This window comes from Salvia hispanica, chromosome 1, assembly GCF_029641045.1.
Source record: "Salvia hispanica isolate PSC_SH4W2 chromosome 1, Shi_PSC_v1, whole genome shotgun sequence".
Lineage (NCBI taxonomy): Eukaryota > Viridiplantae > Streptophyta > Magnoliopsida > Lamiales > Lamiaceae > Salvia > Salvia hispanica.
The window spans coordinates 69,593,170-69,621,015 of NC_142692.1; the positions used below are offsets into that span (position 1 = coordinate 69,593,170).

General features: G+C 35.1%; 5 protein-coding genes across 5 annotated transcripts; 3 read left to right on the top strand and 2 right to left on the bottom strand.

The window, feature by feature from the left end:
- Positions 1–257: 257 nt before the first annotated feature.
- LOC148934493 (uncharacterized) lies at positions 258–1,013 on the top strand. Its single transcript, XM_089062326.1, has one exon. It carries the CDS (start codon positions 258–260, stop codon positions 1,011–1,013), a length of 756 nt encoding a protein of 251 aa, XP_088918452.1.
- Positions 1,014–2,579: 1,566 nt separating this feature from the next.
- Positions 2,580–3,338, bottom strand: LOC125219387 (ethylene-responsive transcription factor ERF008-like). The gene has a single exon (XM_048121359.2). It carries the CDS (start codon positions 3,179–3,181, stop codon positions 2,765–2,767), a length of 417 nt encoding a protein of 138 aa, XP_047977316.1. The 5' UTR covers positions 3,182–3,338; the 3' UTR covers positions 2,580–2,764.
- A 3,317-nt stretch (positions 3,339–6,655) lies between these two features.
- LOC125224076 (uncharacterized) lies at positions 6,656–8,714 on the top strand. The gene is made up of 2 exons (XM_048127424.2): positions 6,656–7,325; positions 8,272–8,714. Exons 1-2 carry the CDS (start codon positions 6,656–6,658, stop codon positions 8,712–8,714), a joined length of 1,113 nt encoding a protein of 370 aa, XP_047983381.1.
- A 5,583-nt stretch (positions 8,715–14,297) lies between these two features.
- Positions 14,298–23,082, top strand: LOC125220628 (kinesin-like protein KIN-4A). Its single transcript, XM_048122783.2, has 25 exons — positions 14,298–14,523; positions 15,552–15,698; positions 15,809–15,958; positions 16,422–16,675; positions 17,088–17,275; positions 17,344–17,468; positions 17,695–17,731; positions 17,873–17,964; positions 18,089–18,199; positions 18,765–18,878; positions 18,976–19,063; positions 19,257–19,369; positions 19,830–19,928; positions 20,028–20,141; positions 20,234–20,350; positions 20,435–20,515; positions 20,657–20,728; positions 20,999–21,092; positions 21,213–21,244; positions 21,327–21,424; positions 21,560–21,658; positions 21,740–21,961; positions 22,074–22,236; positions 22,313–22,456; positions 22,548–23,082. The coding sequence occupies exons 1-25, from the start codon at positions 14,407–14,409 to the stop codon at positions 22,761–22,763; spliced, it is 3,087 nt and encodes a 1,028-aa protein (XP_047978740.1). The 5' UTR covers positions 14,298–14,406; the 3' UTR covers positions 22,764–23,082.
- Positions 23,083–23,337: 255 nt separating this feature from the next.
- Positions 23,338–26,955, bottom strand: LOC125220629 (putative inactive receptor kinase At5g67200). The gene is made up of 2 exons (XM_048122785.2): positions 25,429–26,955; positions 23,338–24,182 (listed from the first exon to the last, which is right to left on the bottom strand). Exons 1-2 carry the CDS (start codon positions 26,807–26,809, stop codon positions 23,620–23,622), a joined length of 1,944 nt encoding a protein of 647 aa, XP_047978742.1. The 5' UTR covers positions 26,810–26,955; the 3' UTR covers positions 23,338–23,619.
- Between the last annotated feature and the right edge of the window lie 891 nt (positions 26,956–27,846).

The following is a 27,846-nucleotide window of genomic DNA, read 5'->3' on the forward strand; positions in this document are numbered from 1 at the left end:
TTTTGATATATATTATTGTTTAGGGTTTAGTGTTTGGGGATGACAGGATAAGTGAGTTACCTGATGACGTCATCCTCACTATTCTCTCATTCCTATCCCTGAGAGATGTTGTGTCCACTAGTCTTCTTTCAACCCGATATTTGGATTTGTGGAAGCAGACTCCTAATCTCGACTTTTTTGACGCCGATGATCTCTACCGAATAAGGAGTTATACAGAGCACGATTCGTGGGATGTGGGGATGTGCAAGTATGTCAAAATGGTAAATTCAGTTATTGAATCGCATCAAGCCCTCTTCCTGAAACATTTCAAGCTTAATTTCTATGTAAACCAGTCAGCACAAAGCGTAGTCGCCAAATGGCTCGGATTTGTGTGGTCGAGACAAGTCCAAAGACTGGATTTGAACTTCCGGTGTGAAAGTGTAAAGCATGCGGTTGTGTTACAAGATTTGGTGGGAGAGATGAGACCAATGAAATATCTCCAAGATTTGTCTCTAATGATGATGAAATTAAGGGGTGAAGACATCTCCTTGTTCCTAAATAACTGCCCTTACCTGAGGAAATTGAGAATCGTACAATCATTTTTGACGTCTGATGTTCATATCTCCGGGGCAACCCTCGCGTTGGAGGATCTTTGGATACTTGCAAGCCACTTTTCGGGATCCGTTATAATTAACATTTCTGCTCCAAATCTTTCTAAAGTTCATGTCGATGCAAGACCGGGACAACTATGGTTCAAGAATGTTCCAAGACTTGCTGAGGCATGTTTAAGAATATCATGTCCAAGTTATCCAATGCACCATTTTACTTCTACCTTGTCCTGTTTGACTTCTCAACTCCACACACTTACCTTGTATGGTCCCGACGCTGACAAACTTTTGGGGAGAGGATTTCCTCAACTGCCTAATCTCAAACAATTGTTCGTTGAGGATACCTTTCTTTTGCCAGTGACTCATGTGATATCAGCATGTCCTCGTCTCCAGCTCTTCTTTTTCAGGGTTGGTATATATTTTTAGTACTACTTATCTTCTCAATGTCATATTTTCTTACATATGGATATACAAATATATATGTGCAGTGTCCTGACGAAGCCAACGATGCAACAACAGATTACAAAAGATACAAATTGTTCACTTTTAAAGGATCTTGTGCGGCAAATATCATCCAATCGCTGACGTATATTGAAGAAAGCTGTGCATTTCAAAAAATAAAAAATCCCACTTCGCTTATGAGTGAGGACGACCTGAAACAGTTTCAAGCTCAATTATATCAACAAGTTCGACTCCAGTTTCAAGTTCAACTTTCGATTCAACTTAATGGCTACTTCTTTAGGTATTTATAATACTAGTACTATAATGCATTTTTATGTAATGTAGTAGTATAGCATAGAATTTTTGGATTTTTGTTGATTTGATATTTGTTTTGGTAGTAATTTTATGTTATATTTAACACTCATTTAAATAGTGAAATTTTATCAAATTTTTGTCATTTTAATCTTGAAATTGTGTTAATAAATCACAATGCTAGCTATTTATTCTTTTATTTTCTTATTTATTTAAAACAAGGTTGCTTTTAACAACACATGCATCAAAAAAGATTATTGTATGGTAAAATAAACGTACGAAGCCTCCTTTTCCACAACATAGGATAGGCCATCTTCAGATTTCGAAATTAATATAAATCATTATATATTTTACAATCTAATTAAGTCATATTTATGGTATTATCCAATTATTATAAATTTACTGTATTATCTAATTAACATTAACATAACTACTCAACACATTAATTAATATATTTGACAATATCGAAGAAATCATCGATAAACTATTAACCGATTATTTGCACGATTTATATGAATCTATGATTTGTTTTCAGTTTACATAGGTAGGATTACACAAAACACATTTATCCACATTTTAAGTAAATGGGCCTCGTGATTTTCTTGAGAAAAAGTTACTTCTCTACATGGGCCATCATATTTTCCCATGTTCCCATCATATAAAAATTAAATATTTAATAAATGGCATTATGACCGTGAAATTCATCACTGAACCAACCAAGAGGAACAGAGAGAGCACAGCGCTTATAGCACACCAAACTCTGTTGGTGAATTACAAGTGTTCAGTCAACCAAGAAGTTTTTCTACATTTGCGTATGAGTTGATCAAGTGATAGAGTGACTAATGTTTCGTGATCAAAGAAATAGCGCGGCCTATACGCGGCCTATAAATTTAAATGCATTTACCAATTTTCAGCGCCATGTCCACCGCTAATCTTTTTGCTATCCCCCATTTTCTTAGAATGAATATAAAGCAATGATTATTGATTAGTCGTGCGATGCCATACTATTCCCTAATACAACATTATTAGGCACTCTAAATCGCAATATATTTTATCTTAAACTCGCATAAGGTGTCAATTCACTTTTTCTTTATAGGTCTATTATTAGGGAATAGAAAGGATTATAATATTACTAAAAAAATGTCTATCTTATCCTCTCATCAAGTTGCAATCCACAAAAGTAGGCCATCACACACTGAATGGAACAGAGAAATCATCCACATACAAAATATTCCCGTCTAGATCATCATAAAATAGCCCATACTATTATTGATCAGAATTTAAATAATTTCGACGCATACAACCTCTTATTCCCTAGGTTTATACAATTATCTTTTCTTTATATAAACCGAATTGAAGAAAATACAGTTAATTTTCCCGCGAATATTAAAAAAAGAAAAAAAACAAAAAAAAATCAGACTAATTCAATTCTCCTCCGAGGTCTCCGGGCTGGGAAACTCATTCAAATCGGGCTTCTCCGAGGCCCGGCCCGATCCCGTTTGCATGGCGTCGACTCTCGCGCCGACCTCGGTGGCTTTTTTCCTGATCGCGGCGGCGGACAGGCCGTCGGCGGCGTCCTCGGCGGCGAACTCGGGGAAATTGAGGCGCGCGGAGGGGCCGCGGAGGTGGAAGAGGGCGGTGTCGTAGGCGCGCGCCGCCGCGACGGGGGAGGAGTAGGAGCCGAGCCAGATTCTGGAGCGCTTGTTCGGCTCGCGTATCTCCGCCACCCACTTCCCCCACTTGCGCATCCGTATGCCTCGGTAGGGCTTCTCCCGCCGCTGCCGCTTCGGAATCCCCGGCGAAGACGTTGGGGAAGAAGCTGTGCAGTATGCTCCGTCCATTGATTTCAATCGATGATTTTTTTTTGTTGTTGTTGTTGTTGATTTAGTTTGTAGGGAGATTTTTGGGGAGGAATTTATGATTTCGGGATTGATTTTAGTATTTTTGAGGGAGAGGAAGAATGTAAAGAGGAATTCATGCTGGAAAAGAGTTCTTGCTCTTTGATGCGATGCGTCACAATATTTATATGGAGGTGGAGGGATTGGATTTTGATTTTTTTTAATTATTTAGGTACTAATTAAATATTTATGGAGTAATAATTAAGAGAAGTAATATGTACAGTTTGTGTCACTATACGATATTTTGTAGAACTAAAAGTTTTATTAGTATTAAACAGATAGTACTACAATTTGAAAGTTGGGATTTTCATTAAGAATAAATTATACAAATGTGTAATTGGTACATAAAAGTAAAAAAGAAATTATATTAAAACAGTCTTCATGTTTCATGAAAAAAGCAATCCGAAAAATTTATACTATTAAAAAATATTGCAAATTTTAAAAAAAATTAAGCAACGAAAAAAAGCAATATACTGTATAATATATAGTGAGACAATTCTCAAATGCTACCACTTAATTTGGATTTTATCTAAAAATAAATTTACGTTGAAGTAAAGCAATACTATAATGTATATTGAGACAATTCTCAAATGCTACACTCTGGATTCAAACTAAAAATATATTTTCTACAATTGTCAGAATGGAAATTTTAGACTGAAAATAAATACCATTTATCTGTTAAACTCAATTATTTAATAAATGTAATATTTAAATATAATCAATATTCAGCAATTTAGAAAAAATTCCCCCTCAATTAAATTATTGAATGATAATAAATTAATAATAATACATCAACATAATTAATGATATATTTATACTAATTATTATTATATTGTTGTACTAATCTGTAATCTAGTCATATATTTGTGTTGTTTACTTATTGGTGTTATATGATTAACATAATGATCAATCATCTTATTTGTGGAAAAGAATGAAAATGAGTGAGAGGGATATCGACCGTTGTTGGTGATAAGCTGTGGTGGTGGTGGGATTAAGGGTTATGTGTTGGCTGCTAGCGTGTCTTCCGTGAATGGTCGACACGTGTTGTGTGATATTAGAGATAAGTACAACTTCAGCCGACACCATACATCAAACATCCCAACTGTTCCGAATAATGTCTTCCAGCACAAATTGGACCATGCCATCATCAACAATAATAATACTCATCCAATTTCCTGCTTTGTCTACACCCAATCGTTATTTTCGGTTTGTTTTGGATATATTATTATGAACAAAGACTAAATATGATCCCTAACATATGACTGTTTTATTAATTTGGTCTTTAATATTATCTTTTTGATTATTTAGTCCCTCACAAATAAATTCGGACCCGAATCGGTCCTCACTTGTCAGAACCGTCAAGAAATAGACGATGACCGCAATTTGACTATATTAAATTACTAATGGTAATTAATTATACCTAATTATAATTTTTTTCCTATTAGCAAAATTGGAAAAAAGATAGTATCAGTTGCAAAATGAAATGAATAATTTGTAATTTAATAGCAATTAAGAATTATAATTTGGTATAATTAATTACCATTAGTAATTTAATATAGTCAAATTGCAATAACCGTCTACTTTTTGACGGTTCTGTTAAATGAGAACCGATTCGGGTCCGAATTTATTTGTGAGGGACCAAATAATCAAAATGATAATGTTAAAGACCAAATTGATAAAACGACCATATGTTAATGATCACATTTGGCTTTTACTCTATTATCATTTAGTTCTTTCATAAATTATCATTTAGAAAATACGAACGACGAATTATATTACTATAATGTCCAAAAACTTAAAATGTAATTCCCTCTAATACATGACATGTATAGATATACACTATAGATATAAAAAAAAAGTGTTTATCCTATTTATATTCGTGATTCTTACGCTTTTACTTCACTATAAATCTGTGAATTATTTAGCCCGAATTTTGTTAAAAGGCCTGAGTGATATAAGTGGTTTATCATTACGTAGTAAGTAATACCGACTCTGATTATAATTAACAGAATGTTTGACTATTTATTTTTATATCAATTATTAAAATATAAATATTCATTGCAAGTCCACGTGCACCGATCGATCACTCTTCAATTCGCAACGATTGAATGGACAGGAGTTGTTGTAGAAAACTAAGAAAAGAATGATAATTTAGCTCTTCATTTGCTTCTCATTTAAAATTAAATACTACTCCTCAAATTAAATGTTCATTTGGTACAATCCCAGGCTGACTACTGCAATGTGGTGAAAGTATTAATGCACAATATATCTCACTATAAAAGAATTGTTTGTTCCCATTCTTTATATTATAGGGTGGAAATATTAATGCAAAATATATAGTAATTTTACTATAAAGGATTCTTTTGTTTATATTTAAGGGGTGAAAAGTTACTAGTAATATATATACATAGGATGTAATCAAATGTAAACTCTAAATATTATACAAATACCAAACTATGATATGGACCGTTAAAAATGTCAACAGATAACAAAATAACAATAATAAAAATGTTAACGGTTGACGCTGTGTTGACATTTTTTTAGCTGTTATTTTGTCATTTGTTTACATTTTCTAAAGGTCCAAATCATAGTTTTAAATTTTTACAATATTTAGAATTTGCATTTTATCACTAATCTTATGTGTATATATAAACATTGTGACATAAAATATATAAACAAAGAATCATTTATAAGCAAGAAGCACATGCAATAATTTCTTACTAGAAAAGGATTCTTATTAAAGTGGATTCAATTTCATATTTTGTTGAACACTTAATCAATCGGTCTTGGTTTGGTTTAAATGGTAAAATAGTTTCACTACTTATATACTATCTCTGTCTACGAAAAATAGTCATATTTTTATGATCATCCATCAAAATTCGTCTCTATTTATCTGCGACAAGTTTTATCTAATAGGGTGTGTCTTATTTTTCACTAACAATACTTAAAGTCTTCAACCATTTTACACGGATTGAAGTCAAATCATTCTGTTAATTCATATATTAATTAAATATCATTTATAGAATAAATCTACTGAATCTAGTAGAGCATGCAAAATTTTAAGAAGAAATAAAAAAAAAAAAAAAAAGGGATATGCAAATTGAATAAATTCCCTTTTTAGCTTTAATAAGATTGCATCTCTATAAATGAATATGCGCTAGTTAAAAGGGTGGGAAAGGAAATTTTCCAATTTTTGTAATTAATCTAGTGTGTTCATAAATTCATTTGTCAAGTATGCCGATTTTCGATCGCGTTTATAATCCCTAATTAATTACATCAGACCGTCCTATTTAGTATTTGTACACAAATAAATGTGTTTTATATATGAAATCAAATCCCCTCTTTATATTAGTACTAACATCTTCTCCTCTTTTGAAATATTTTTCTTTCTCATTTCTGTATGAAGAAATTAGAGAGATGAAGATAAGTTGGATATATATCACTCTGATTTCTGTTTCTGCACTCGTAATAATCTTGCTGATTTTGATTATTATTCGCAAGAAATGCTCAAAGCCTACTACTCCTACAGATTTAGCTACGATCGATACAGAAAAAAGAGACACAAGTGTTAAAGAAGGCTCGAACAAAAGGAGAAGTGTTGTCCGACAAAGGAAACGGTTTTTCAGTTGGTCCGACCATCCTTCTCTCTCGGCCGAGGCCGTCGAAAATGGATGGCAGAGATTCGCTTTGGTTGCAGGCGACGATGGAGAGGGAAGCAATGTGGAGATGAGTTGGGAGGTTTTCGATGATTCGGTGGATTATATGCAGAAAATAAGGCTGGCTCGAACGACGTCGTTTTGTTTGGTCCGTTCAGCTCTGCCGTTGCCGGGCCCACAGTTTGCTAACACATCTTTCCCAAAGGAAGCATATTTTGAGATTAGGGTTTTGCCTAATCATCATGGTGAAGAAATGGAGGTGAAAAACAAGATTACGCCAGAGAAATTGGAAGAGGTTGAGGTTGATGATGAGAGTTTTTTGGTGGCTATAGGTTTGATTGGGGGAAGCGATTCACATTTCCCATTGAATAATCCAGGCAGCTTTCTGGGATCTGTTGGCTTTGATTCAACTGGTTCAGTCTATCTTGATGGTAATTCTTCAATCTTGATTACATTTTTTTTAAAGATTTTTTTGGTTTATTTGCATTAAAAGTGGGTTTATTTAAAAAACATTAGATGATTTTAATTGTTATAGACATTATGCATTTAGGTCAAACATTATTTATCATCATTTACCACACGTTTACAAAATTTGATATGGTAAATCTTGGAGAAATTAGGTCAAATTTATTGCTGAGTAGATTGCATAAATCAAAATCTGGTTTGACTAATTTGAAAAAGGGAATTAATATAATTTTTCTTTTGTTGTTATAAAGTAAATAATGACTATTAAGATTTTCATAATGATTAAAAAAGTTACTCTTACATTATGAAACTCTTTGCTTGTGAACTGATCATATTTTTGTCTGCAATTCACAACTACTAAGTTTTAGGAGTAATTACTAATTAGTTTATTCATTGACCATACTTTTAAATATTTTCATTTTTATTTTTATGATTACTTATCATCTTTACAATAACAAAATGGGCCAAGTGTGTACATAGTATCTGTAACTATTAAAATTCACAGTTTGTAAAAGAAGTTTGACTTGTTGATTATCCTATCTCATCTATATAAGAGTGGATAATCCAACCTTTTTATGAGACCTTTTAAGGAGGGTAAGTAGCTCATTTCTAATATAATTATCAGATCGGACCCAAGTAGATGATGAATTTCTTTAGTTACCTCACTTACCAGTGTGGAAATTCGATGATAATTCCGGTCCACGTTGATAATAGATCTTATCACTTGTCTTATCAAACTACGCGATGGAAGTCCGATGTTCATTGCCGGCCCACACATATGGGGCATGTTAAAATCTCTAAATATTGTCCCACATCTTAAGTTTTGTAACAAGGCACCCCTTCTCTCGAAGTTATGCTGAGTTATTTTTAAATGAGAATTGACTTGCGCCTCTAAGTATTCTCTACCTACAGGAACGAAGCTCGTGGGCAAATCCGAAAACGGAGAATGGGGCAGGACCGGAAACGTGATTGGTTGTGGTTTCGATCCAAACCATAAAAAGGTTTTCTTCACTCTAAATTCGAAGCTAGTTTACGAGATCCGGTGCAAGAGGGAGGAATTCGGACACCCACTATATCCTACGCTGGCTGCAAACAGCGACGTTTCAGTGGTGGTAAATCTTGGTCAGAGCCCTTTCAAATATGGTCCCGCGAATTCGCGAAGAACTCAGAACCCATGCTTCATGAACAAGAATGCAAGCACCAATACGGCGCCGTTCAATGAATTGGACAGTCAAGAGCTCTTTTCGATGGGAAAAATCGATGGGAAATGGAAGCAATGGTGTAACGAAGAATACAATAAAAGAGATTGTGATCAGATGTCTGAAGCTGATCTCTTTGAAATCGTTACCAAATAATTTTGTAATCGTTACCAAATAATTTTATTTATCGACGTTTTTGAAAATGTTGAATATTTCTGTTCTATAATTTTTATTACGTTGGGACATATTACAACTGTTATATCAGTCGTACATTGATAATTACAAAGTTACAAATTATATGTAGTTGGTGAACTTGTCAAATATAAAATAAATCAGAAAATTTGAAATTAAAGGAAAAAATAATAATAATAATAATAATAATAATAACAATAATAATAATAATAATGATAATAATAATAATAATAATAATAATAATAATAATAATAATAATAATAATAATAATAATAATAATAATAATAATAATAATATTGGTATGGGTTGATTCTAAATGCAATATTTGGAAGGAAAATGATTAAAATGGATATAGGCTTATATGTAACGCATATTGGGGACGATTGAGAATTGGGCTCTATCTCTACAAAAGAATAAGATTAGGCTTTAAAACAAATCCAAGTATTGGGCTTATTTTTATTTATTAAAATAAAAGGGATTCTGTTATAATATGATATGGATAATATATTGGTTTTCAACCTTTGACAATTTAATTAGATCATTGAGCAGCTTATTCAGTAAGATATTTTTATAATCGATTGATTGGCATGAGGAATAGGAGTGAACATTTGGATTTCGGATCGGATCGATCAATCCGATCCAAAAACCAAAATGTTATGAAAAATAAATCTAATATGATCTGAATTGTTTGAAAATCTGAAATCCAAACTATGAAATCTATCTGAAAATTCCAAAATTACATAAAAATATATGAAAAACCTAAAAATCCAATACCAAAAATATGAAAAATTAAAAATCTATTACCAGAATCCAAAAATTTAATACTCCTATCAAATATCATTATAATTGTTCAACACCGAGATTTTATAGTAGTATTTGTTAGGTTGTTTATAAACCATAGACCAGGCGAAAAACTAATGTAGTAAGTATTTGTATAAAATCACTAAGTGTAGACTAAATTGGTAAGTCACTAGGTCATGTGCTTCTTTTAACAACAACAATAATAATAATGATAAAGAGATCTTTAATCAAAATTTAATATATAAATAGCTATGACAACCGGATATGTAATTATATCGATCTTAAATCATCATTTCGGTTTTGTTTTAATTGTGTGTGATCTAATATATCAGTCTTCACTTAAATGTTATGAAATCATTAGTTTTCACAAAAGTGGACCTATTATGAAGCAAGACATAATCCTAACCATGAAATTAGAAAACAAAACTATCATGTGATGCCAAAAGGGGTATTATAGTTTTAGGGATGTTGGAATAAAGCATTTTTTTCTTGCATGCTAAAAGGTGGTGGCCTATCATAGAATTTGACAATGGTAATGGTGATGGCACTGTTTCAAGAATTTTAGTCACATCATTTACCATGTGGTTTGTTTTCATGGTCTAATCATAATGCTTTGCTGGCTATATGTAACTTATGTAAAATAAACCAATATAAAAAGCATAGTAGAAATATGTAAAGGGAAATAGGAAAAAAGATTAGTAATGTTTCAATTAGGAGTGATCCATTGTTGTGTTGTGCCGTGTGTATGATAGAATCTGTGATAGATATCATGATAGACTAATAGTTAATAATTAATATTAGGGGTGCGTTATATTGCTGACTTTTTATGTTGCTAACTCTGCTAACTCATCAACGCAACGTATTAAAAATATCAACACATAATGCCAATCCAATATATTGAAATGTCAACAAAATCATGTGTTGACATTGTAATGTCATTATGTTGACATTTTTAATACACTGTATTGATGAGTTAACAACTTAAGAAAGTTAGCAATTGAACACGCCATTTAAACTTAGTATTTAAAATTAAAGTCCATGATAAAAAAAATGGTCCAATCCAACTTAGATGTAAGTTATTTATGTAAGTTATTTATACAAATGAAATGCTTAAAGACTAAACTTACATGCATGCTATATGGTTTTATTTTTTATAGTACAAAAGAAATGCTTAGAGCCAAAACTTACCGTCCATATGATTCTCATTGTTGTGCAGTTTTTGAAGATTGGGCTCATTAACTGTATTATCATTTCGAAATATATGGTAAATGTGGGTGGATGCATTTGATAATTTAAGAGAGAAATTAGGTATGTATAAAGTAAGTATGTAACTTGGAAGAAACTAGTAATTAATTATGGAGTAGTACCAGTCATCAATCATTACTGATTTTTGTTTGCTAGTATTTCCAACAATTTAGTCTTAGGTTGTACGCAATTAACTAACAGTACACCATAATGCATGTATCAGGTTGCTCATATTAATAAATAAAACATTAAACTACTTATTATAATATCTTCATCAATAAATTTATTTGTTTGTGTGCCGACATCTCAAACTACTGTTGTCAAAATTGACTTCCCTCCAACCTTCCAAAATTAAGCAATATTTATATTTACATACTATAAAATTTTTAATTCACTGACAACAAAGCACCGTCCAAGAAATTCATCGAAAATTAATTAATATTTTCTTAATTTTAATTTCGTTGGTTAACTTCTATTTTTCATTAATCAATGCATTTTGTAATATGTTTGAAGAGAGGAAAATGAGATTATGTGTGTATAAACAGAAAATTATGAGTACATGACATGTAAATATATATTTGAAATAATTCGAGTACTAGTGACCATTATCTACTTTATTAAGTCATCATCTCTCATTTTCAGTCCGAAGTTAGGTATTAGTCGATGATGATTTAAAACTTCTATAATCTTGATGGATTTTAATTTGGATTTATCACCTAACTTTCATTACAGCTGAATTAATTAATATTCGAGAAGATTTGTTAAACATATTACTATAACATAAAATCTTCAAATTTTTACTTGCAATCGAAGAAAATCTACAAGTTGTTTCCTAACTGAAATTCAAATAAATTTCTTTACCTAGCTTTTAGTCAGCTGCGTTATTTCCTAGTGTGTGTTTTTCATTCAAATGTAATTAATTTGATTGGTATACCATTGAGGATATTATATATACGTTGCATCTGTTCATAATTATTCATTAATACATTCTCTCAACCCAAAAAGTTTACTTAAAGTAAATATTCCATCTTACTAATTAGTCTAAACAACTTATAATCATAGTATTAACTTAGGTTTGTGACCTATTACTGTGGCAGTAATAATATGCATTCATGCACCTACCCTCGTCCTGATTTTATTTCAAAAAATATGTTACAACTAATTTAAATTTTATCGCTTTTGATACAACATGAGTACCATATTTTATTGGCAATGATTCAATGTATGATTTTATAATACAATATAAATCTCGTTCCAATGACATGAGTTTGTATCTCAGTGTTATATTATCAAAGTATGTATGTATGTCACGTTTTTGTATTTTAGCAGTATCAGTTTTTGTATTTTATTATTATTTTACTAAGGGCGAGCAAAATATCGTAAATCCGATATAAACTAAATCTGAATTTAAAATTCAATTCGGATTTTCGATTCGGATGAAATCTGATTTTTTTCAAAATTTTCAGATGTTCAAAGCAGAATATTTTATATACTAATTCATGGAGTATAAAATATTTATGTTGAACAATTCTAATGGTATTTGGTTAGATTTTTGGATTTTGGTATAAGATTTTCAAATTTCTGGTTTTTTGATATTGGATTTTCTAATTTTTATCTATGCAATTTCTATATTTTAGTCAATTCAAATTGGACAAAATCAAACCCGAAATCCGACCTCTATTAGTAGCCAACTTGACATATACACAACCTTTTTTATTATTACATTACAATTTAAAATACGAAAATCGAATATAGGTATTTATAATTTATATCATACTCTAATAATTTACTATAGTTTTAGATGGGCTGTCATAACCATAAACATGTTGGGAGAGTTATAATTCAAAATTGGCACATTCAAAACCATAAATTTCCTTCCTAAAAATCATAAGTTCACAACCATAATTATGCAGGGTTTTGAATTTTCAAATTTCAACAAAGAAGTGAATAATTAATTTCTTTAATTGTAGATGCAATTTTTCTTCAAAATCGTTATTGCAACATAAAGTTTTGACCAAATTCGATTCAATATAATTATTTAAGATAAGAGTAGGTGCATTAATTAGGTAGTATAAATGACGCATTTATAACATACTAGTATTAAAGTGGACACTGGTCTTCTAGCTAGCGGGGTCGTCACTACTAACCGTTTAATATTTTTGTCCGTTTTAATTTAAGAGTACTAGTATATTATAAGGTAAGTTATTTAAAACAATTTTTGTAAGCCAAGTCATTATTCTAACTAATTCTCAATACTCAAATGATGATTATAACAAAAACGTTGACTTCTCTTTTCAAATAGGGATATTGGGCTCTAATATCATGAAACTTTCAATCCTACTAACTTTAAAATTGACAAATAATATCACGAACTTTACCCCTTGTTTGTTTTTTTCCACGAATGAAAAATTCATGTTATTTTAATAGATTGAAGACCAATTTTGGAGGGTGTGCTTCAAGAAAAACTATTTTCAAAGATTGAAAAACTATTTTTAAAGATTGAAAAACTTGAAGCTCTCAAAATTGTTGTTGAGAAATTAAGAAATAAAATCCATTTATTTGAAGAATTTTTTCATTCGTGGGAAAAAACAAACAAGGGGTAAAGTTCGTGATATTATTTGCCAATTTTAAAGTTCGTGGGAAAAATCCAACTTTTTGAAAGTTTCGTGATATTAGATGCCAATATCCCTTCAAATTATACTCCCTCAATCCCACAAATATTGTCTCACTTTGACCGAACACGAGTTTTAAAAAATGTAATGAAAAGTGGGTTGAAAAAGTTAGTGGGATGAGTCCAACTTTTATATATTACTCCCTCCATCCATGAAAATTCGTCTCGGTTTGACCGGACACGGATTTTAAGAAGTGTAATGGAAAGTGAGTTGAAAAAGTTAGTGGATTGTGGGTCCTACTTTTAAAGTATTGGTTTTATAATAAAATGTGAGTAGGAATGAGTTAGTGGAATATGAGGTCCATTACCAAAAATGGTAAAAGTGAAATGGGACAAATTTTGGGGACGGACGGAAATGGAAAAATGGGACAAATTTTCGTGGACGGAGGGAGTAGTTTTATAATAAAATGTGAGTAGGAATGAGTTAGTGGAATATGAGGTCCACTACCAAAAATGGTAAAAAGTGAAATGAGACAAACTTTATGGAACGGACCGAAATGGAAAAATGGAACAATCTTTGTGGGATGGAAGGAGTATATTAGAAAAAACAATTACACCATCGAAATTGTGATCCAGAGCTACGACATCACCAAAAATACTTTCTATTGTTTGTAATTATCACACATATTTTGATTTAGATGAAATCGTATCTTATGTAACAATTGATGAACTTTAATTTGATCGGCATTTTTCACGATTTTTCAAACAAATTAAATTGTTTATAATGTCGACTTTAATTGATTGAAAATAATTACTCAAAATAAAAAATAATTACACGCGCAAATACAAAAGCGCGAAACAGTAAACAGTCATCAACATCAACACTTGTCTCTCTCTAGTGTATAGAATAGATGCTGTGTCATTTTCTGCTGCGAGAAACACTCTCTGTGTCCCGCGATTCTCATAACTGAATTCATACACCATTTTTTGGCTTCGTCGATGGCAGCTGCCGAAGATTGCTGTGTCAAAGTCGCAGTCCACGTCAGGCCTCTTATCGGACTCGAGAAGCTACAGGGTTGTAACGATTGCGTCTCCGTACTACCCGGGAAGCCGCAGGTACTACTATCACTCCCGATCAAATTTGGGGATTTTTCCAACACAAAATAAAATGCGATTTTGATGCTAGCTTTATGATGCTGGAGCTGATGATTTGTTGAAACGCTGATTTTCAGCTTTTTCTCGATTTTGGAAGTGTTTGGTGGGATATTCATGTTGCTCTTTAGTTTCAGCAGTCTAGAGTTTGATTAGAGTTTTGTCACCATTGGCTCCTGAAAATAATTTTGTTTCTTGGAATGCACAATTTTTATAAAAAGCTGCACCTGTAAAAATTGGATTTTTGGCACCCAATTTTGTTCTAAGTTGCATAAGATTTCGGTTTTGGGTGAGTATGTGGTTTAGAGTTCCTTTATGTTCTCTCCACATCTAGTTTATACTGACACAGTAAGCCTTTTGCTTATTCTTGCGATCTTGCTTTTATTTCTGCTCTGAAATTTCAGAGTATATGATGCTTCAGCCTTCACTTAAGCTTCAAGAATGTGAATTTATCTACAAAAAAGTTTTCTTTTAGTCTGAGATTAATGTATGTCTAATCATGTTACTAAAGAAACAAGATTTTTTTTGTGTCCTATTCATTCGTTTTTCTTTGTTTATTGTTCAGGAAGCGAAAACTACGATCATTTTGTTCAGGAAAAATTTTACAATGCTTATGTGGGAAAGAAACTAGATGCATGTATGTGGGGTGGGATTGGTTTTTCATATTCACCATAGTACTAAGTGTTTCTAGTTTTTTGTGATATAAGAAAATAAGAAGAAAGAGCAAGCAATAGCTTCTTAGAGGTGGCCTCCATAGAAAGATTTGTAAAATCAAGAGAAAAGTATTTTTGGTACTTTTGAGCTATATTCAATTCTCCGTCTTGGTAGTGATGTATCTGTCTCTGATTTCCCCTTTTTTTAGTACATTGGGTGCCTTTTTCGTAGTTTTATATTTGTTGCTTATTCACTTTGCTGACTATATACAAGAACACAATTACATGCTACTATATATCTGTCTGGTGAAAAAAATCATGGTTTTGTGATTGCTGTAGGTCCAAATTGGCTCCCATTCATTTACATTTGATCATGTTTATGGAAGTACTGGCTCTCCTTCAGCGGCAATGTACGAAGAATGTGTAGCTCCTTTGGTTGATGGTCTATTTCAAGGTTATAATGCTACTGTTCTTGCCTATGGACAGGTGCGTCACGATCTGGTGCAACTTTTGTATGAATGAGAATCAACTTTACGATGCTCTGTCGCTACTATTAGTCTGTAATCTCTAGTTTCCTGAAATGCTATACGTTGCAGACGGGGTCTGGGAAAACATATACCATGGGTACTAGTCTCAAAGACGGATGTCAAACAGGATTAATTCCCAAAGTTATGAATGCATTATTCCACAAGATTGAAAGCCAGAAGGGTGATACTGAAGTTCAACTGCATGTTTCCTTCATTGAGGTTTGTCCAATAATCCTTTCCAGATCGTACTATAGCTAATCTGGTACGGTCAGGTCAGTTTACGTGCATGGGCTCAGTTTCACATCATTTCTTTTTAACATATGTCTGAACCTTTTGTGTTAGGATTTTTTCATTTAGACCAGTGTACGATTTTTTCTTGCCTCTCTGTCTGAACCTTTTGTGTTAGGATTTCTGATTTCAGGATTTCTACTTATACTGTCTCCGTCATATATGTTCTGATGTTCATATTCTTGAAGTTTCGGGAATGATACTATTACTTTGTCTAAAAACCAATGATGGCAATGTTTTCTTGTAAGTGAGTTTTTTGTGTTTGTGCGGACTTGTCTAGATGTCTTATGTTGTTCCTGGTGTATATGGACACCCCATCTATGTATGGCACTTGGATAAACACAACATTAGAAATACAAGATTTCTGATGGACACCATCATTATTTAATGCAAGATTCACAAGGAGGAAGTAAGAGATCTCTTAGACCCTAGTTCTTCCAGCAAGCAAGAGACAGCAAATGGAAATGCTGCAAAAATAACTACCACTGGGAAACCGCCAATTCAAATTCGTGAAACATCAAATGGTGTGATTACACTAGCAGGATCAACCGAATGCAGTGTGAAAACTCTCAAAGAAATGGCTGATTGTCTGGAGCAAGGATCACTAAGCAGGGCAACCGGGAGTACAAACATGAATAACCAATCGAGGTATACACTTATTTTGTTTTCTCATGTAACGCTTACACATCAGCCTTTTCCTATTCTTATTCTGTAACCTCATAATAAGTAAGCAGTAAGACTTTCTTGAGTTGCTACAGTGGAAATTCTAGATGAAAATCATACTCAGTTGCTGAATCAGATGATTTGTCCATGTATGCAAAGTCATGAAAATTTAAGCGGCTCTATCATGACATGTCTTTAAATTTACTTTAGTAAACCTAAACTTCATCTCATAAGTGGGAATTCTCAGACATGTTCAAAAATCCTTAGCAGATCCTAGTTAGCAATCAATAAATATTTGGAAAACTAATGCTGGATTTGTTAACCAAGACTGTCTTTAAGCTGCTTCTGAGAGTAATGATTTTTTTGCCCTTTCTTTCTTTCACACACACGTACACAGCCGCTCTCATGCCATCTTCACCATTACAATGGAGCAGATGCGCAGGCTTCATCCGGGCGATTCTAGTGCCAGCAATCTGAGTGATTGTATGACAGAAGAATATCTATGTGCCAAGTTGCATTTGGTGGATCTTGCTGGATCAGAGCGTGCCAAGAGAACAGGCTCTGGCGGTCAACGTTTTAAGGAAGGTAACTATCCCTTGAAATATGCCTTGCAAATATATGTGTTTTTATTTTGAAGCAAACTCTGCATACAGGAGTTCACATCAACAAAGGTCTTCTTGCGCTTGGAAATGTTATAAGTGCACTTGGCGATGATAAAAAACGGAAAGAAGGTCTTCATGTGCCGTATCGAGACAGCAAACTTACGCGGCTTCTGCAGGTCTGGTCTATCTACGTTCATTTACCGAAGGAAAAGAGTGTTACTATAACTGTACATTTTAAAGAACTTTTTCAGGAAATTATCACTATCTCCATCTCTTGTTACTTCAAAATCTGTAATAATATGTTATTTTCTATGACAAGTTTATCATATATGATAGATACTTGGTGCCTACAACATGAACCTTTTTTAAGCTAAAGTTGCTTACATCTTTGGTTATCTGCAGGATTCTCTTGGTGGGAACAGCAAAACAATAATGCTAGGTAATATTATTTTATAAGCTGTTCTCAAGGATTATGTTCGTTCTAATCTTATATGGTCCCATATCATATTAGTTAAAGCTTACTTATCTGGTGCACTTCTATACGTTTTTTTCTCACTCCAGTGTTTACCTATTTTTACAGCATGCATTAGTCCCGCAGATGTAAATGCGGAAGAAACTCTCAACACTCTCAAGTATGCTAACCGTGCTCGTAATATCCAAAACAAACCTGTTGTAAGTTGATATCTCTTGTCTGAAGCTTCTCATATTTTGGTTTGGCATTTCCACAATATAGAAGTGGATACTTTCAAGAAGAAGTTTGCTGTGTCCAAATGATCATTTGGTTCTCGATGACCAGATTAACAGAGATCCAATATCCAGCGAAATGCTGAAGATGCGTCAGCAGTTAGAATATCTGCATGCAGAACTCAATGCACGTGGGGGTGGAGTTTCATTTGATGAATTACAGGTTAGTGCAGCATCTAGTTTTTACTATTTTTTTTGTATGGACTTTGAACAGAATTAAATTCCCTAACTGGATGATCCACCAATCTAAAGCTTATGTTTGTTTCTTTTCTACCATTTTCTTGTGTTACTATACTTAATAATTAGAAGACAGTTCTTTATTTTCCACCACTCATGCCTTTAATTAACAGAAAAAAGTACTTAACTTTTTTATCTAGCAAGAACTTTGAATTTATGTTATTCTGTTTTCATCTAATTCTGGATTCAGTTATTCAACTAAAGTTCACTTTATTTCACATTAAGTTCTATGTGATGGGTTTTTGGCTGCACTAAATGATCTATAGTTCCATTTGAATTGATTTATCAATAAAATTTCTTCATTTCTCCACAAGTGTAGAAATTTTAGATTAATGGATAACTATCTTTTAAAATATGTGTTAATAAGTATCCCAGTAATGTTCGGGATCAGAGTTATCTTGATTCTAAATTTCCACCTAAATGATCAATTTATTTGAGAAATCCATTGACTACAGGTAGAGCTTTAATTGTGCTAAGACTGAGACATGCAGGTTCTTAAGGATAGGATTGCTTGGCTTGAGTCCACTAATGAGGAGTTGTCTCATGAACTTAGTCTGTTTCGTAATGGAGATGGCCATGTTAAGCAACATGAAGCAAGAACTAAAGTGAGTTAATGTCTTAAACATGCAATGTCAAACTCATCATGTGTACATAGAAGCACCAAATAAGTGTGTAAAATGTAAAACTAACTCAAATCCTCAGGTCCACAAAAGTGGTGCCACCAAAAACGAAGGTCTCAAGAGGGGGTTGGAGACTATGGAGTCCTGTGATTATCAAATGAGTGAAAGCAGTATGTTTCTCTTTGTTAGAAGTAGCTTCCGGCTGGATGTTATTTCTTTTCATATCAGTGAAACATAGCTAAAATTATTGATAGAGAAAGTGAATGCTCCGTATTAAGTATTTATTAGTCAAATTTTATGTCCATTGAGAGAATAAAATCACTTAGGAATTATATTTTGAGACTCAAATAATAATGTTTGCAGGTGATCCTGGAGATGTTGATGAAGACACAGCAAAAGAATTGGATCATACCTACTTCCAGAATAATATGGATAAAGAATTGAACGAGTTAAATCGAGAACTAGAGCAAAAAGAGGTACTCTCCATTCCCAATTCATGTTGTAACCTCTATGAGAACTTTCTTGTTTCTTTTCTGATTACTCATTAGTTGCATGAGTAGTAAACTGAGTTTAGAGGAGTTAGCGTAGCATTCTATTTTACATTTTACTCCCTCCGTCCGCCAATAGAAGTCTCAATTTGCCATATTGGTCTGTAAGCCAATAGAAATTTTGTTGCACTTTTACTGTACATTTTAAGTAGGCCCACATTCCATTAATTTATTCCATGCACATTTTATTATAAAACTAATACTACTATATAAAAGTGTGAACCACATCCCACTAACTTTTTCAACTCACATTTATTTACATTCCTTATAATTTGTGCCAGAAAAAAGTAAAGACTCCTAATAGCATTCGTAGGGAGTACATTGTAACATTTTTTGTGAGTCGAGATCGAATGTAACTCACTACTGTTCTATTACAACAATGTTGCAGTCACAGATGAGACTTTTTGGAGGCTACGACACTATGGCTCTAAAACAACACTTTGGAAAGAAAATTTTGGAACTTGAGGAAGAGAAAAGGACTGTTCAGGTCTTGCAATCAGAAACAAGTTACTGTATTTATGTTTTTTTGATCTTTTTGTTTTCTGTTATAAGTCTTTGATGATTTCAACAAATATGATGGCTGCAGCGAGAGAGGGATCATCTGTTGGCAGAAGTTGAAAATCTTTCAGCTACTTCTGACGGATATGCACAAAAACTGCGAGACACTCATGCCCAGAAGCTAAAAGCGCTTGAAACCCAGGTTTTGCCCATATTTCTCTCACAACATAAACTTATATAAACCATCACCTTGTCACATTGTGATTGATATATATGACATAATGTGCAAATCAGATACAAGATCTTAAGAAGAAACAAGAGAATCAGGTTCAACTTATAAAACAGAAACAGAAGAGTGACGATGCAGCTAAAAAGTTAAAGGAGGAAATACAATGCATGAAGGCACAAAAGGTCATATTTTGGTATTCAAGATAAAATTCTGGGGTCTATTGATTATTATGATTCTTCCATTCACATTCTTGTTGACTGTTGTAGGTTCAATTGCAGCATAAGATAAAGCAAGAAGCAGAGAATTTTCGACAGTGGAAGGCAACTCGAGAAAAGGAATTACTACAGGTGTTCAGCTTGCTCTGGATTTTAGGAATACATTTCCCACTGCACTACGCCTACGATAAAATCCAAGGATGATGTTTCCTTCTAGCCACTTCTTACCATCTTTTTAGTAATTACTTAGGCATGCAAATGTTTTGTATGCAGTTAAAGAAGGTGGGTAGAAGAAATGAGTACGAGAGACATAAATTGCAAGCTCTGAATCAGCGCCAGAAAATGGTGAGCATATTTGCCAGACTTGTGTGTCCATGGACCCATAACTGTTAGCTTCGGACCTCTTTGCTAAGAGAATTACTCCCCAAAGTCTTTTGAATTTCGATAAATACATATTTGCAGAGATTTATACATCTATTGTTTCACTTTGCAAAGAAGATTTCAGTACTTTTTTTATCTAAGTAATGTATTTTCCCTAAAGATCAGTTTTTACCTGTAAATCTAAAGGATAATTATTGTGCCTATTATGGATGCTTGCTAACCCGTTTATTTCAGGTTCTCCAAAGAAAAACTGAGGAAGCTGCAATGGCTACAAAGAGGTTAAAAGAATTGCTCGAAATTCGGAAATGTTCTACTCGGGAAAACTTTGGTAGGTATTTTTCTTGGATACGTAAGTTATGTTTTCATCCAAGTTCTTCAACTTAATAAAAATCCAGCGAATTAGTTCTTTTTGTTTTTTCCCCTCTTACCAATATGACATTCTTTGCAGCTAATGGTAATGGAAATGGAATGAGTGGGCAGGTATACTAATTCTCTTACATTGGGTATCTTATCCTTTTCTACCATTTTAATAGACTATATTAATATAAGGTTTTATTTCCAGAGCAACGAAAAACCCTCCCAGCGATGGCTTGATCATGAACTAGAAGTAATGGTCAATGTTCATCAAGTTCGTTACGAATACGAGAAGCAAAGTCAAGTGTACGCAATGCTCAACTTTCTTTTTAATCACTTGAATTTTCGGATATTCTTGCCTGGCTCAAGCACACCTCTGGAGTGTCCTTGACATCCAAATCACGTCATTATTTTGTTAAGCCTTGCTCGTCTCATGTCCAGAAAAGCTGCATTGGCAGAAGAGTTGGCTGTTTTGAGACAAGTTGGCGAAATTGTTTCCAAGGGTGTCAGCCCTTCTAGACAAAAAAATGGTGCTTCCAGGTGAGATATAACCGTATTTCTGCACTATATATTTAACTGAACTGAGAGATCTAGAAAATAATACTATTGTTCTTGAATCAGGGTATCTTTGATGTCACCAACTGCAAGAATGTCAAGAATTGCATCTCTTGAAAGCATGCTGAGTATTTCATCAAATTCACTCGTTGCAATGGCTTCACAGTTGTCAGAAGCTGAAGAACGTGAGCGTAGCATCAGTAGTCGTGGACGCTGGAACCAGCTCCGTTCTATAGGGGATGCCAAGAACCTACTCCAGTATATGTTCAATCATCTCAGTGATGCAAGGTAGGTGAACTCAAGTTTCCTCGCCCCGTTGAGAATTTCTGATTTTGTTCTATTTTATGGGTTCTTATTTTTGCTCTTAATCAGCTTTGTGGATTATTATGTGAATTGACAGGTGCCAACTTTGGGAAAAGGACACAGAAACGAAAGAGATGAAAGAGCAGATCAAGGAACTCGTAGTCTTATTACGGCAAAGTGAACTCAGACGAAAGGAAGTTGAAAAGGAACTGAAAAACAAAGATCAAGCTGCTTCTGTTGCAATGGCGACAACTCCCTCAGTATGATTTCCTTTTATTATTCTTAAAACAATCTCCTCTACGAGCAAAACGTGTCTTGACTGTTCTGTTGGTTCAGGCGAAGTCTCATAAACACACTGCCGATGAGATGAGTGCTCCTCTGTCAGTTTCAGCTCCGGCACAAAAACAGCTCAAATACACAGCAGGAATCGCTAATGGGAAGCTGAGGGAATTAGCAGCATTCACGGGTCGATCACAAAAGGTAAAATCCTACACCTCTAAATTGGAATTGCTTACAGGTTACAGTTCAGCGTCCACTTTTCTAATACAATAGAGTGTTGCTTCAAGTGCAGACGGATCAGTTGTCTACGAAGAAACTAGCAGTCATGGGACACGGTGGGAACTTATGGAGATGGAAAAGGAGTCATCATCAGTGGATCTTACAATTCAAATGGAGGTGGCAGAAACCATGGAGACTTTCAGAGTCAATCAAACGCAATGATGAGATGATCGCGAGGGGCAGGCCCCGTCCAGCTCCCTCCGATGCTGTGTATAGAAATGGCCGCTAGCTTTGTATATCCCAATGACGTATATATCCTCCAGCTACAACACACGGTGCAAGGCTGTGCAGTGGAATAAGTAGAAATGAAATTCATTCTTTCTCTATTCCTTGGACATTTCGTCTTCCTGATGATATGTCAACCCCATTCTGCATTGAAAAATGCAGGTATGGCCACTTCTATGAGGTGATGCCATTGTTAAATACATCTCACCTTCACCATTTTCTTCAACTCGAAGCATCTGGTGTCAGATCCCCATTCTTGTATATAGTTTTAGGTTTGTGGATATTGTATTCATTTTGTTAAAAGAGGTATAGTTCAAATGCTAGCAAGGATGATTCTTTCCATTTTTTAAGAAAAAAGGCCCAATTTGGCCACGCAACATAAGGGCAGCCTCATAATGCTAGAGATAAGTGCTTAAGATTCAAGCATCAAACTTCCTAAATGCTTCTCTCTATTTTTAGCATCTAAGTGCATTCAATTGTATTTAAATCTTGAGAATTTGATAAGTTGGAGTGAAAAATTAAAATGTGAAAATTGTAGGAAGTGAATGCATTGCATCATGTGGTTTGGGCTCCATAGATGAAAGAGTAAAGGAGAAAAAGTTCTCTCTTAGAATTAATATGAGATATCTAATGACTATCTACCTCTATGAGTTCGTATATCGCAGTTAAATTTCATTTATATAGTTGTAGGTGGCATAAAGTCTTAGGTCATAAATAGGGAAACACCTAACATCCTCTAACTCAATTACACCACCCACAAAATTGCAAAAAGCTAACCATAATTGGACCATCAATGCCACAATATCTAAGCTGTTGTAGGCCTATTCTTACTTCACATTTATAGCATAAAAATTTACACATTAATTAGGGTTAGGGTTGAACTCACTATCTTCCATCAAGATCATCTCCTTAATCTCTTGTATCATCTTCAGCACCTGCCACATTGTCGGCCTCTGCTCCGGGGACGCGACGCTGCACGCCAGCGCCACCTCCAGCAGCATCTCCAGCCGGCTCTCCCCGCCCTCCTCGCCCCTCACGGACCTCAGCCACCTCATCATCTCGTCCGGGGCCAGATTCGGGTGCTGAGACGGAGGCCTACCAGAGAGGAGCTCCAGCAGGAGGACCCCGAACGAGTACACATCTGACTTGGAAGTGGCCTCCCCGTGGCTGGCCCGGAGGGTCTCTGGGGCCTTGCAGGCCAGGGAGTCGGCATCCTCGTCGGGGGCCTGGGTGGCTACGGCCATGAGGCAGTAGTCCGTTAGGCAGGCCTCGAAGTCAGAGCCGAGGAGCACGTTGGACGACTTGAGGTTGCCGTGCACGAGCCTCCAGGCTTGGTGGATGTAGCAGAGGCCTTGAGCTGTGTCCTCTGCTATTTTCAAGCATGATGTCCAGTGAAGTGGTTTGGCCTTTCCTGACTTCGTACCTGTACAATGTTGCCACCCATAATTAACTCATTTCAACAACATTCTTTTTTATTTAATAATAATATGATTAGCTCATTTAGTCATAACCGTCATTGTTCAAAGAAGAAATGAGAAAGTAGAAAATAAAAAAATGCATGTGAACTTCATACGAGTAATTTTTTAAAAAGAAGTTGCATGAGAATCATCATTTTTAAACAGACTATTTGTTTAAAAAAATTTGTCGGTAAGAATAAATAATTGCAAAATTTTACAATGTTTGTGAAGTTATTGAGTTGTTTAAATTCATGTCAATCAATAGAGGATATTGCGTGACATTGCAATCAATTTGGTCCATGGGATATTGGGTCTTTCTAGGAAGACATTGTATTGACTGGATATACATGATGTGATGATGAAAAGAAAATGGAAATACAGCTTTTAAATGGAAATTAATCTATTAGGACTGAAAAGCATAGTGAATATATTAATAAAAACCTAGAAGTCTAGAACTATGTCCATAATTAAATTAATGAATGTCAGTTCCCTAGAGCTAAAGTGGTCTGTTAGATTCTCTTAAGCCAGAGAAGATACTATAGCAATCTTGATTTACACATAATTATGTCTCATTCCATACCATAATCTATTTGGCATTTGTTGCCACATACTGCAAATACTACAGTCCCCATGCCCAATTTACAATTTATTATTAAATGCTTCAATACGTTACATCAGTTTACTACTGTCCCCTTCAATTTCACATTACCCATACACCAATAATTCATAGCTGCCCATATCCAAAACAGTCAATAATTTGAATTTTATTAGTACTTCCTCGTCCTACAGATCTAAATGTAATTGAGTGATAGGAGTAATTTCTTTTTTTAGTCTCAACATATTTAGCTTCAACTATGATAGGACCTATGAAATTCTATCAAGTTAAACTCACTAATCATCTCATAATTGATAGTACTATTGAGAATTGAATAAAATGAGACTCTTTCCGTCCTGATTAAGATGACACATTGCTTAGCTTGCACGGGATTTTAGGAATTATTGATTAAAGTGTTTAATTGGAGAGAGAGAATGTGAGTATAAGTATTAAAGTAGAGAGATAAAAAAATATGGATATTTTAATAGGAATGAGAAAAGTGGTTGAGTATATTAATTGGAGAGAGAAAGTTACGTGTCATCTTAGTTTGGACAAACTAAAATGGAAAACGTGTTATCTTAAGCGTGGATTAGGGAAAAGAGGATTAGAGTAGTTACCGTGGATTAGGGAAAAGAGGCTGCCATTAGCGTGATAATCATAGATCAAGAGGCGTTCTTCCTTCGCCTGAAAATAAGCTCTGAGAGCCACCAGATTGGGGTGGCGGAGGCCTCCGGCGGCTCCCATATGCCCCTCGAAGACCTCCTGCTTGGTGGCGGCGAACCTCGCCGCTTCGAGCCTCTTCACCGTGACGATGAGGCGGCTGTCGAGCACCGCCTTGTAGGTGGTCCCCATCGTCCCCCTCCCAAGCAGCTCCGCCGAGGCGCGCATCAGCTGGTCCAGCGTGTACACCGCCGCCTCGCCGGCGCAGAACATCAAGCTCCCGCTCTTCCCCACCATCATCTGCTGCTGCTGCTTCACCTCCTGCGCTCTCTTCACCTTCTCCGCCAGCTCATCGTTCTCCTCCTCGATCCGCATAACCGCCTCCGCATTCCCCGTCACGCTCGGCTCCAGCCCGATCTTCGCCATCTCGCCCTTCCCCGCCGCCCTCCGCCACCTCCTCCTCGCCGCGATCCCCACGCAGATCGCCGAAATCGCCAAAATGCACCCGCCGATCGTGACTCCGATCGCCAGCGCCGCTCTCTTATGCCTCCGCATCACGCCGTCAGCGCCGTCCAATTTGGCGGTCTGGCCGAGCACCGCCGCGTGCGGATGCGGCGGCGCGGCCGTCGCATTCGCCGGAGAACCGAAAAACGGCCGATCGGAGCGGCATTCCTTGTTGATGATCTCGCCGCAGAGGCCGGAGTTCAACGAGAACGACGACGAATTGAACCGCGACAGGGCCGGTGTGACCGGAATCGCGCCGGCGAGGTCGTTGTGGGAGACGTTGAAGATCTGGAGCGAGGACTGGTTCAGCGGCGGCACGGAGCCGTTCAGCCGGTTGAAATCGAGGCGGAGGTAGTAGAGGCGGTCGAGAGCGTTGAGAGAGGCCGGAATCGCGCCGGCGAGCATGTTGTAGGAGAGATCGACGGTTTTGAGGCGGTGGAGCGCGGAGAGGGAGGGAGGCACCGCGCCGGAGAAGTAGTTCCGGTTGAGAAATAGCGCTTTGAGATTGACCAGACCGGAGAGATCGGGGATTGGACCGGTGAGCGAGTTGTTCTGCAGGCTGAGGACTCGGAGCTCGGCGAGCTGACTCAGCGAGTTCGGGGCGAAAACGCCGCCGAGTTTTACATCCTCGACGATGAGTCGAATCGCTCTGGAATCGGAGCATTCGACTCCTTTCCATTTGCAGAATGCGGAGGTAGATTTAGGCGAAAATTTCAATTGGTTGCTCAAATCGGCTTTGGACTTGAAATGGAGCAATGCAGCTGCATCGTTAGAGGAAGAAGAGGTTAATTCGAGGAATAGTAAAATGAGAAGAAGAGAAGGATTGAGCTTCATCGTCTTCTTCGATGGGGATGGAACCTAATTTGAAGCAAGGTTTAATGGAGGTTTGAGTTTTAAGTAGAAGCAGCAGATTTATGTTGACAGGTCACACTCTTCGTTTCGAGGCCGTACCATTTTGGATTATGGTAGTATGAGAGTCTCGTCACGTGCACTTGCTACATGGCTTTTTAATTATTTTTTTATGAAATTAAACTTATATTAGAGCTATGGTGAAGGATTAATAAATTTATTATAGCATATGGTATTAATATGGACTAAAGAGAGTATTTATATAGTGTATAGAAATTTAAAAAATGAAGAAAAAGGGGACGGTGACACAAGCATGCAAGGTATGAGAGAAAAAGGCAGTTGTCGGAGTGGAATTGAGGAAACAGGGTCAGTAATCACGTGACAAATAAAGGAAGCGAAAATAGAGGTGGGGAATTTTGAATCTCTCTTTCTCTTTCAAGTAATAATAGAGTATGATGCAAAAATATCATAGCTATAGAGCTTTTTATATTCTAAATGGAGTCGTAAACCTATTACCCTTTTTTGTTAGTATTAGACTTTCGGCCTTAATCCGCAAATTCAGTCGAGCAGGATTAGTCGGATTTTGCCGAAGGTGGATTCGGTACACCTGTGGTCAAACAAAAAAAAAAAGAAGAAATTCTACTAGTTTACTAAAATGATTTATTATAATAGCATAATTATCATATTAACATAATTTTAGCATTTAATAATATTTAACATTTCAATCAATACATTTATACTTAATTTATTGTACTACTAAATGTTTCTAAAATTCTACGACGAAATATTGAAAGGTTTATTCGAACAATATTATTATTGTGTTTAAAAGTTTCTTTTTAAATTATTAATATATAAAACTATTTAATGTTATTCTTTATCAAATAAAAAAATTATTAAGAATATAAAGATCATGATATACAGTAAAACTTTGTATTTACATTCGTAGATGGAAAGAAATGTTTTCGCTAAATGAAAATTAAAAATAATCTCAAACTATTTAGTAAGTTTTTTGCATTTTGGTT

Excerpts from the sequence above, each read along its gene's own strand:
- LOC148934493 (XM_089062326.1), top strand. The coding sequence starts at position 258 with ATGGTAAATTCAGTTATTGAATCGCATCAAGCCCTCTTCCTGAAACAT.
- LOC125219387 (XM_048121359.2), bottom strand. The coding sequence starts at position 3,181 with ATGGACGGAGCATACTGCACAGCTTCTTCCCCAACGTCTTCGCCGGGG.
- LOC125224076 (XM_048127424.2), top strand. The coding sequence starts at position 6,656 with ATGAAGATAAGTTGGATATATATCACTCTGATTTCTGTTTCTGCACTC. Across the intron at positions 7,326-8,271 it reads TGGTTCAGTCTATCTTGATG|GAACGAAGCTCGTGGGCAAA; the intron begins GTAATTCTTCAA and ends CTCTACCTACAG.
- LOC125220628 (XM_048122783.2), top strand. The coding sequence starts at position 14,407 with ATGGCAGCTGCCGAAGATTGCTGTGTCAAAGTCGCAGTCCACGTCAGG. Across the intron at positions 21,093-21,212 it reads TTCTACTCGGGAAAACTTTG|CTAATGGTAATGGAAATGGA; the intron begins GTAGGTATTTTT and ends CATTCTTTGCAG. Across the intron at positions 22,457-22,547 it reads TCACGGGTCGATCACAAAAG|ACGGATCAGTTGTCTACGAA; the intron begins GTAAAATCCTAC and ends CTTCAAGTGCAG.
- LOC125220629 (XM_048122785.2), bottom strand. The coding sequence starts at position 26,809 with ATGAAGCTCAATCCTTCTCTTCTTCTCATTTTACTATTCCTCGAATTA. Across the intron at positions 24,183-25,428 it reads CCTCTTTTCCCTAATCCACG|GTACGAAGTCAGGAAAGGCC; the intron begins GTAACTACTCTA and ends AACATTGTACAG.